The following is an 11,365-nucleotide window of genomic DNA, read 5'->3' as shown; positions in this document are numbered from 1 at the left end:
AAGAACCAAATATTGTTCAAAAAATCATTTTTATTCACTGCCTTCTCGTGGCTGCCACCTTAAGGTTGTTTTTATAGCCTTCAAACCCTAATTCTATTGTAGGAAGGTGTAATTACAATATAGGAAGGGTATCTAGTCAAATAGTCAAATCTGGATTACATTAAAGATCATTTTCCTAAATTATCTTGGAGAAATCTCCTTCCTAAATGGGCTGCACGAATTTGGCTTCTAATATAGGCCAAATTAATTTAAAACAAATCCCACAAAATACTAAAATACTAAAATAATAAAACTGGCCTAAATGCAATTTGGTCATACATGCATTACGCGATCTGAAATTGTGTTGTGTGTCCACATGTGTTGAAGAGAGTCTGATTTGTTTCCTTATTCTCCCATGCTTCCCAAATATAGTTCTCATCTCGTAAGCCTTGAATTAAGCGATGGTAACTTGATTTGTCATGATTTGGAGTTTCCCTTTTTAAATTTTTGAAGTATCGTATTATTTCCTTATCCGTATCAACTGATACGGAACCCAGGACCAACTTGTGATCAAAAACCCCGTCACACAACTTGATAAAGAACAAGACAAAGATATCTTCCAGAAGGTTGCTCTACCACACCCCTAACCAACGAATGTGATTAGAAACATGGATAATCAAGCGAAGGTTACTCTACCTCACCCCTAACCAACCATGTGATTAGAAACATAGATAATCAAGCGATTCCAGCTTCGAGAACGCCACAAGAAATTCTTGATAAGTTAACTAAGCATGGAGGAAATCCATATCAGAACGCCACAAGGTTAAACCTTGATAAGTTACCAAATAATGGAGAAGAACCAAATATTGTTCAAAAAATCATTTTTATTCACTGCCTTCTCGTGGTTGCCACCTTAAGGGTGTTTTTATAGCCTTCAAACCCTAATTCTATTGTAGGAAGGTGTAATTACAATATAGGAAGGGTATCTAGTCAAATAGTCAAATCTGGATTACATTAAAGATCATTTTCCTAAATTATCTTGGAGAAATCTCCTTCCTAAATGGGCTGCACGAATTTGGCTTCTAATATAGGTCAAATTAATTTAAAACAAATCCCACAAAATACTAAAATACTAAAATAATAAAACTGGCCTAAATGCAATTTGGTCATACATGCATTACGCGATCTGAAATTGTGTTGTGCGTCCACATGTGTTGAAGAGAGTCTGATTTGTTTCCTTCTTCTCCCATGCTTCCCAAATATAGTTCTCATCTCGTAAGCCTTGAATTAAGCGATAGTAACTTGATTTGTCATGATTTGGAGTTTCCCTTTTTAAATTTTTGAAGTATCGTATTATTTCCTTATCCGTATCACCTAGCCTGGCAGAAATCGCCTTGTGGTCCTGTTTAGTGAGACTAATGTCCAAACAGTCTGGCGAAACTTGTCTTGTGACCTGGCTTGGCAGAACCTACCTTGTGGCCTAGTTTAGTGGGACCAACACCCGAATGGTCTGGAGAAACCTGCTTTGTGACTTGGCCTGGGGACACCCGCTTTGTGACTTGGCCTGGCGACACTCGCCTCGTAGCCTCTTCTCGTCTTCTTAATCATTTTCAGGAAGGCAATCACATCGTTTCTTATCACTGAACAACACAACATGCTCAGATTACAGATATTCCAGGCATGGGGAATGATTTGAACATTTAACTTGGCTAGCTTATATGATCCTAAACGAATAAACTTTGAGATCCTAAACGATCCTTTCCAGTTCTCACCCAACTTACCAGGCCCGATATTGCCACTTATTACATTTGTTCTTTTGAGGACTTCCACTTTAAAAGGTTGTGGCATGATCTTACTGTTCAACATTCTGGACATTTTATTTTTGTAAATCGCTATTTTAATTGCGGCCTTTCTCGTAGGAACTCAGCTTGGTCCAAATTGAATTACATCTCTTTGGATTTTCCAAAAATCTTAGGGTGTTGTGTATTGAAGCTACTTACTTGGACTTTCTATGAGGATGACTGCCTCGGCCCTATATGCAAGAGAAAATGATGTTTCTCCTATAGCTGTTCTAGAAGTGGTCCTGTATGCTCATAGTATGTGAAGTAACTTTTCAAGCCAGTTGCCCTTGACTTGGTCGAGCCTTTTCTTTAGTCTCTATAGGATGGTTTTGTTTGTAACCTTAGTCATTCCATTAGTCTAGTGATGATTGTCTGAGCTGAACCTCAAGTCAATTTTCTATTTCTTGTAGAAGTCTTTAAACCTAGAGCTTGCAAACTGAGTCCCATTATCGGTGATCACTATCTTTGGTATCCCCAATCGAGTGATTATATTTTTGCTGACAAATTAAATTGCTTACTGGGTGGTGATGGATTGTACTGTCTCAACTTTTGCCCATTTGCTGAAATGGTTTACTGCCATGATTACAAACTTCCTTGACCTGGATGCCTTAAGGAACAGGCCAAGGATGTCTATCCCCCACTGAAAAAAAGGCGCCAAAGGCTTCCAATGGTTGCTTGCATTTCTCCCAAGGTCCTTGGAATGTTTGTGTGTACTTGGCATCTTCGACACTTATAGACAAGTTGCCTTACATCTTGCATTACCTTTGGCCAATAGTACCCTTGTCTGAATGCTTTTTGGGCGATTGTTCAAGCTCCCTCATGCCTTCCATAATCACCTTCATGGATATCCTTTAGGATTTCTTGGCCTTCCTCCTCTGTAAAACATCGCAGCTATAGCTGCATGGAGGACCTCCTGTACAACCAACCATCAATTAGTACGTATTTAAAAGACTTCCTTGTTACTTGTTTAGCAAATAACTAGTCGGCTGGAAGATTATCTTGTGTCAGAAATTTATAGATGTGTATCATCCATGATTTTCCCTCTTCTATGGGATAAGACTCTTCCACTTCCATTGCTGGAGTGTGCAATTCCTTAAAGTGAAACAGTTAAGTCAAATGCTATTCATCTGCTGTCGTCATCTTGGTTAGAAGATTTTCCTTTTCATTGTTGTCTCTGGCCACCTAATAAAGTTCGCAGCTGCCTCTGAACCTTTTTCTTGTATTTGACAAGATTCAGTTCTCGAACTTTGAATTGTCCTTGACACTAATTAATAATCAGTCGTGAGTCACTAAAAATAATAGATTTTTTATACCTAATTCCTTGATGATTCTCATGGCCATTATTATAGCCTCATATTCGGCTATATTGTTGGTGGTATTGAAGGCGAGCTTTGTTGCATATCGAAACTTTATATTGGTTTGAAATTGCAACAGGATCTCAATTACGGAACCTTTGGCTCCATAAGCTCCATCTGCCCAAACCTTCCCCTCCTCTATGATTGATTCAGGGGACTCCAAAGGTTCTAATGGCGGAGTCATTTCCCTGACAAAATTGGCTAGCACCTGGGCTTTCATGACCTTTCTTGGAACATACCTGATATCATAGACTGACAATATTACCGCCCAGGTAGACAACCACCTTGACAGCTCCGGTCTGTGTAGAACCTTTCGCAGAGGATAATCGGCTTTGACTTCTATGGTGTGTGACTTGAAGTATGGTCGTAGTTTTGTGGCTAACATTAGGACTGCAAATACTAACTTTTTGAAAGAATGATAATTCAGTCTGCCCCCTTCAAAACTTTGCTGGCATAATATATTAGGCTTTATTCCCATTGTTTTCGTGAACAAGCATTGAGCAAACTATTTTTTGCGTCACAAATAAGTATAAAAATAAAACTTTGCTTTTGACAGGTAGGCTTAGCAATGAAGGAGATGATAAAAGTTTTTCAGACTTTCAAAAGCCTCTGCACATTCTTCCTCCCCATTCAAACTTACCTTTGCTTTTTAAGGCCTTGAAGAATGGGAGGCACCTTCTGACCGAACATGATATGAATCACCCAAGACAATGACTCGCCTATTTAACCTCTGTACTTCATTGATGGTTTTGGGTGCTTCCATATTTTGGATGGCACTGATCTTCTCAGGGTTCGCTTCTATACCTCATTCTGAGATGATATACCCTAGAAACTTCCCAGTCTTTACCCCAAAGGTACACTTTTCAGGGTTCAACTTCATACCCGCCATGTCCAGGACATCAGAAACTTTACAAATATCTTCTGGATGATATTCTAAGGATCGACTATTTACTTCCATGTCATCTACGTACACTTCGACTATTGATCCCACCATGTCTTTGAAGATTCCTGACACCAGCCTTTAGTCGCACATTTTTCAATCCAAAAGGCATTATTTTGTAGCAGTAAACTCCTTCATCTATCATTAACACAATTTTCTCTGCATCATCTATGTCCATGATTTGGTGGTATCCTTAAATAGCATCGAGGAAGGAAACTATTGCATAACTCGAGGTCGAGTTTACTAATCTGTCGATGGACGGCAACGAGTAATGATCTTTTGGAAATGTTTTATTCAAGTCTGTGAAATCCATGCACATCCTCTATTTCTCGTTAACTTTATTTACTAGGACCGCATTGACTAGTTACGTGGGATACTGGACTTCCTTTATCAACCCTGCACTCAAAAATTTACTAACCTCTTTTTTGATTACCTATTGTCTTTTTGGTGCAAACTTTCTTTTTTTTTTATTAGACTGGTTCAGCGATCTTGTCAATAAATAACTTATGGGTGATGAGAGTCAGGTTCACACATATTACATCTTTTGGAGACCAAATGAAAGTGGTTACTTGATTCTTTAGTAACTCTATTAGTCGAACCTTTGTTTTCTCCGTTAATGTAGTATCGAATTATATTTTTTTATCTTTATCTAACTGGATCTCTTTTATTGATATGTTGATTTTGATTTTACATGAGATTCTAATTTTAAAAAATTATTTTTATTAATAAAAAATAAAACTTCAAAAGTCATATTTTTTTACCATTAATTTTTTTTTAAATTTATATTACTCTGTTGGCTAATATCATGAATAATTTTAAAATTTTAGCTTTGTAAAAAAAATATAAAATATAAATATGAAATGTATAAAACGTATAACTTTTTATATTCAATATATCTTAATTAAAATTGTATAATTTTATTAATTTTACCATTATGATTACTGATTCAATTAATTTTTCATTTTCTATATTCATTAATTTGATGATTCAAATTTGAATTTACAAGCTTTGTAAACAAGCTAAATATAAGGTGAGATTAAAAACTCCATAAATTCAGCCCATCACGAATTTATAACAAAATAAAAACAAACTGAGTTTGTGCTTGCGAAAAAAAAACCAATTAAACTTCAAAATCTTTAAAATTCAATTCAATTACATCCACACACGTTGTTGAATATGTAATGTGTCGGACTTGCAATGCGCTATGTAGAACTAAAAGTAAAGAGTGTTGGTCATGATGTTCATACTTTCCATGACACACCTCCTAGGAGCTCCCACAAGTCCAAGATGGACCATGTACTTGCAAAGGGCGTGACATTTGACGTTGGTAAAGTGCTAAGCTTGTGCAGTGTCGTTACTAGTTGAATCTTAATCGAGAGCATATAAGAAACTCGAGAGTGCAAGTGGACGTCCTGAATTATTAAATATTTACATAATTTTTAAATAGGTACAATAAAATTTCATTTTTTGTATTATTTTATTAGGAATATTAACATTAAAATATAAATATTTGCAAATTTTTACATTTTAATCCAAAATTTTATTTTCTAGCACAGTAAATCAAAATTTAAACATTTTAATAATTTTATCTAATTTTAAATTTCAAATAGAGGAGTATGTACTAGTAGTTGATATCGCATATCATATGTATCATATCATGTGTATTTATTTAAATATTTTTATTTTTTCAATTTGATTTAATTTTTTAAATCAACAAATTAAAATAATAAAAATAAATCAATTATTTTTCAATATACACCATTTTGTATCAAAAATAAAAAATTGGATTAGGACGCAAAAATCAGCAAAGATTTAAATTTTTAATGCGGATATCCCATTTTATTATTACAAGACTCAGCTTAAGCAAAGAATTAAAAAATACAGAACGACACTAGTTCATGGCCAATTCAAGCTCAAATCCAACCATATTACGCTCTGTTTTGCTTTTGTCCAAATTACTACACATGTCTCGGTGGCTTAGAGAGGGAAGAACAGATTTAAGGTCTACAACTATTTAAAAATTGCAATTAAAATGGTAAATACTGAGCCAATCAGAAATTGCTCAGAAAGTATGAAGCGGATCTGAACAACCATCCAGTGTCTCTAGAAAATAAGATGAATGATCGAGTTATAACCTACAAAACCAAGAACTTGGGAAAAAAGGAAAACAAAAAGGTGGGAAGTGTATAAAATAGCACAAACTCCCTGTCTATATTTCCTAAGAAGCAGGGTTAGCGTTACTCTCCTCTGCAGCAGCTTCAAAAGTCTCCCCAGCTACAAGCTCTGGGACCTCATCATCATCCTCTTGTGCTGCAGTTGCTGGAGCACCATCACTAGGTACCTGCTTCTGGATCTGCTCCGCCAACTTCTTCAAGTTGTCCAAATTATCAGGACCTTTACAATAGCAGATTTAAAAAATAAAATCGAGTTAGTAGAATATGGTCAAATACAAACTCCAAATTTAACTAAACTACCATGCAGCACATTGGAATTTGCATACCCAAATGGCTTAGTACTTGAGGGAGAATATCTTGCAATTCTGAAGAAAAAGAAAATGAAAACTCGTTAGTTCTCATGCAATGTAAAAGCTCAATTGTACACATGGGTCTGAGCAAGAGGAATGGTTAATTAAAAATGTAGTCTAGATTTCATATTAGAGATATCATAGAGCATTTTGGTACTGTATTTCTGCAATTTCAACATTCAGAAGACCTGAAAAATTTAGAATTCTGGTCTAGATTTCATATTGGGGACATCAAAAGTAATTTGGTTGTGTTTTCTCCAATTTCAGCAATCAGATATGTTAATACAATTTATGGATTTTTGGAAATACATTAAAAAACAGGTGCCAAAATTTATTGGTTAGGATTTGAATATCTTAATAGCCTTCAATGGGACTCCAGTTCAAGAAGAAAACTGGAAAAAGGAAAATAGGAATGGCTGCACAAGGAAGAAAGGAAAAGGCAGGCCAAAAGAGAACATTCAAGGAACACAAAGAATAAGTAGTAAAAAGTAATTAAGGAGATTAAAATTATATAATCCATCACATCATGCACAGCAATTAATTGAAATAAAAAAAATGCATAAAAGATTCATTTTCTGGGATCTTTTTCTTTTATAAGCTTACTATCGTACTCTTTCATTCACTCCCTTTTCTTCAATCTGCCACAGCTGCTTCTCAATTGGTCCCTTTTTTCCCTTCTTTCTAGCGTCTATTCTACAACTTTCCTCACTTCCTTTGCTTCATTCTACCCATGCTGCCTCCTAATCCCTGCATTTCCTTTTTTCTTTTGCCTTTTTCTTTAATGAATCTGCTGCCCATTAAACTAACTTGCATGAATTGATAATCATGTAGTTTGTTTATTAGACTTGAGTTTTAGGGTAAATTACACTTTAGTCCTTGAATTTTAGCATAATTAACAAATCGATCCCTATATTTTTTAAACCAAACACTTAAATCTCACTATAATTAGTCCGTCCAAATAGGAGATCATTCTATCCATTTTTGCCGTTAAAAATGTAGAAATGTCTTTATTACCCTTTTAAAATGAAAAATTACACATTAGTCCTTGAATTTTAATATAATTAACGGATCAGTCTCCACATTTTTAAAACCAAACACTTAAATCCTTTTATAATCAGTCTGTTTAGATTCTAATATTTTCATCCATTTCTTGCAATTAAAAGTATAAAAATATCTTTATTATCTCCTTTTTAAATTAAAAATATTAAGGAGTTAACATTTCATCCATTTTCCCTGATCTATTAAAACTTATACATTTTGATCCTTTATTTTTTATTTACAAAAAAGCTTAAGTCCCTATTAGCTTTTATCCAGATTATCATATTCAACTAATTTTTAACACTTATTTTTCTTCAACTTTCGATCATTGAAATACTCCAGTACTTTTGATAATTTTAAAACCTTCAAAAAAATATTTACAATTTCAGTCATTTTTAAGTAGTACTAAATAACCTTTAAATAGTTGTAGATTTTTACAAGTATTTTAGAGACCACCCACTAACCTTAAAATAATGTCTATAATGGATGAAAGATCTACAATTTTGCATGAACTGAACATAGAGAATTTAAAGATTCAGTTTTAAAAATACAAAGACTAATATGTTAATTATGCCAAAACTCAGAGACTAAAGTGCAATTTACACAATATAAAATATTTCACTCACATTGGCAAGGATTTAAGTGTTCATGAGGATATTTTAGATATTTAAAATGTTTATTCTCCTTTTGATATGTTGACTAACGGAATTATAAATGCAAGGACCTCACATTTAGACAGATTGATTATGTAGGAATTTAAGTGTTCGATTTTAAAAATACAAGAACCAATCCTTTAATTACACTAGAACTCAGAAACTAAAGTGTAATTTACCCTAAATTTTATGTAGTTTATTTTAGTCAAAAGGAAAAATGGTGATTCCAATTCTTTTATGCTATTAATATGCACAGTTCTATTATATAAGGTGTCTTATTTTATTAACTGTGCATCTTACATCTTACGTGCCTAGCTCCATGAATCCTTTCTTTTGATACTCCAATTCTTTATTTTATCATGCCATACCCGTGTCAACATGACACTTCATGGGATACAACATCAAATATATGTCTAACACATATTCAGGCACTTGAACACTTGAGTGACATATTCAGGCATAGTTAATGGAGCATTCTTCTCTCTCAAGATTAAGTGCATGTATTTGCAAAAAAATAGTTCTTCAATTGTATTTTATATTTGATCATCTATTTAGACTATAATTATCACTATATAACTTCACATTTTTTATTCTAATTTATATTATATAATATAAAGTATCAAAGCACCATGTCTAATCTTAGATTCACATCACCATAATATGCACCCATTTATGACATCCATATCCAAGTCCAAGTACCATAGCTCTTTTCAGCTTTGAAGCATCTTTAATCAACTACAGGCGCACAATATCCTAAAGTTCATAATTTTTAAGCTTTTCTATTATTTCACAAAAAATTCAGCAGTGTCTTAAAGTCACCTTTGATAACATTCTTATTTATAATTTTTGTTACTTCATCTTGGCCTCTTCGGCCATTCTTCACATAATACTATCAACCTTCTTAGTCTCAGGGGCAAGCCACAACCACAAGCATGACATTGAAAACAAAACCCTAGAAAATCCAAGTATTGGAAAAAAAAGTTATGTAACGCCTACAAGTGATGGGGAGAATTAGAGCCATACTCTTAGTCTGCGGAGAGCCGCTAACAACCCATGTATTGGCAGCAATTGATGCTTGAACTGAAATTTAAAAAAAAAATTATAAAGCTTGTTTACTATGACCAGCTTAAAAGATGTAAATAAATCAATCCACGAGCATAAGCAGCCTTCACCTTTGGGGTTCACAAACTGAATAACTGTGTCATCCTTGAATATGTTGACCTCCTCAATTGCAGGAATAGCATTCACTCCTATTCTCTTCAGTGTACTCTGAAGCCTTTTATCATCCGTAGTGGTAGTCTTGTGTACAGCCTTCTTCTTTCTGTGGTAAAGAACAAAGCTTTAAAAGAATATTTGCAACCAAGTACTGCCAGAAACTCATTGTAGCCAGAGCCAAACCACTCATAAGAAAATTTCAATAGTACCCAATTGATAAATACTTGATATAGGCATATCGTATGAGATAAATTTGATAGTTAGAAGTTGAAATACACATCCCACCTTCTCATGCTGCCCTTCCCACCAGTGCGAACGGCACCAGCCATCTTCATAAGTCTCTCCCTATTCATCTGCATATAACAAAGGGATATATATAAAAATAAAAGCTTCACATCACATATCAATAACAACAATAACAAGAGAATAACCCGGGAAATAGAGGGGGAAATTTGCATAAAACAGTTAATCCCAGAACACAAAAGGCGCAGATAAAGATGATTGACAAAGACAAAGGCCCAAAATCGAAGGCCTAAAATCATCTGTTAACAGCAGTTCATTGGTATGCTTTAGAGTACCCAAACTAGGTCGGGAATTAAAGCTACTCAGATATGGACACGACACCTGAAATCACAGTATTGTGAGAAGAAATCTGTGAGATTTTTTAAAATTAGCAAGTCTCACCTTCGAGAATGCAAGTGAGAGAGGACAAGACAGTCGTCTGAGCTTGAAGGAGGATAAGAGATGAGTTGGGGGACAAATAGAAAGCGGGTCGAGGGTAGAGCCGAGAAAGAAAGGAAGGAAGAGCGGCTGCACATCCGGACACGTAATTTAGGGTTAGTCTGTAACCCCCGAAATCCAAACGATGTTGTTTACAGTTAAAACTCTGTCGTTCAGCAAAATAGTTTGTTTATGATAAATTATATTTTAATCAGTAAATTTTAATATAATTAATAGGTAAAATTACTTTTTAGTTCGAGGTATAACGTAATTAACATATTTGTCCCTCTATTTTTAGAACACAACGCTTTCGTCCCTGAGATTTAATTCCATCAAAATTAGAGGTCTGCCGTTAGTGATAGGAAAAATGACCGAATTACCATTTCTAGAACCCAATACTTTGGTCCCTGAAATTTAATTCTTACAAATTTATAGGTCCCTCTCTCAAAGAATTGAAGGAAAAAATACATTTTTGTCCCTAAGATATTACATAATTAATATATTTGTCCCTCTATTTTTTTGAATTCAACATTTTAGTCCTTAAAGTTTAATTTCGTCAAAATTCAAGGAAGAAAATCTCAAACTTAATCTCCATAAATAAATAAAAATTTTAATAAATTTAAGATTCAAATTCAGCAAAAATAATAAAAATCAAAATATATAAAATTTAAATTATTAAAAGTAAAAAGTTAAAACTCAATATAAATATTTTTTGTGATGCTGTTCATCATCGATCACTGTTCGCCATTTTAAAAATTCATTAAAATGTCTCTGATATTTTAAAAAATTTACTAGTTAGTCTTTCCGTTAATTTCAGTCGTTAAGTATTATAAAAAAATTCTAAAATTTTTATGATATGGAGTGACTAATTAGTAAATTTTTTAATAATTTGAGGGACTAATTAATTTTTTTAAACTATAGGGATTAAATAGTAAAATATTTAGTGATAAATTAATAGAGGAACTAACTAGTAGACTTTTTAAAATGTTAGAGACATTTTAATATATTTTTCAAAATTGAGGGACTGAGTAGCGAGTTTTTCCATTCTATAGGGACTAAATAGTATTTTTTTCATTTTATTATTGATAAGGGTATTTTTG

General features: G+C 33.7%; 1 protein-coding gene across 1 annotated transcript; it reads right to left on the bottom strand.

The window, feature by feature from the left end:
* Window positions 1–6,111: 6,111 nt before the first annotated feature.
* On the bottom strand, window positions 6,112–10,400 carry LOC110623517 (basic transcription factor 3). The gene is made up of 6 exons (XM_021768494.2): window positions 10,230–10,400; window positions 9,831–9,898; window positions 9,503–9,651; window positions 9,354–9,410; window positions 6,616–6,654; window positions 6,112–6,509 (listed from the first exon to the last, which is right to left on the bottom strand). The coding sequence occupies exons 2-6, from the start codon at window positions 9,896–9,898 to the stop codon at window positions 6,334–6,336; spliced, it is 489 nt and encodes a 162-aa protein (XP_021624186.1). The 5' UTR covers window positions 10,230–10,400; the 3' UTR covers window positions 6,112–6,333.
* Window positions 10,401–11,365: the final 965 nt, after the last annotated feature.

Source organism: Manihot esculenta, chromosome 9 (assembly GCF_001659605.2).
Source record: "Manihot esculenta cultivar AM560-2 chromosome 9, M.esculenta_v8, whole genome shotgun sequence".
Classification (NCBI taxonomy): Eukaryota; Viridiplantae; Streptophyta; class Magnoliopsida; order Malpighiales; family Euphorbiaceae; genus Manihot; species Manihot esculenta.
This window is presented reverse-complemented; position numbering and strand designations above follow the sequence as displayed.

What these genes read in the sequence shown, in the direction of transcription:
- LOC110623517 (XM_021768494.2), bottom strand. Translation starts at nt 9,898, where the DNA reads ATGAATAGGGAGAGACTTATGAAGATGGCTGGTGCCGTTCGCACTGGT. An exon ending in GGGAAGGGCAGCATGAGAAG is followed by an intron (nt 9,652 to 9,830) that starts GTGGGATGTGTA and finishes TCTTTACCACAG; the next exon opens with AAAGAAGAAGGCTGTACACA. An exon ending in TCAGTTTGTGAACCCCAAAG is followed by an intron (nt 9,411 to 9,502) that starts GTGAAGGCTGCT and finishes TTTAAATTTCAG; the next exon opens with TTCAAGCATCAATTGCTGCC.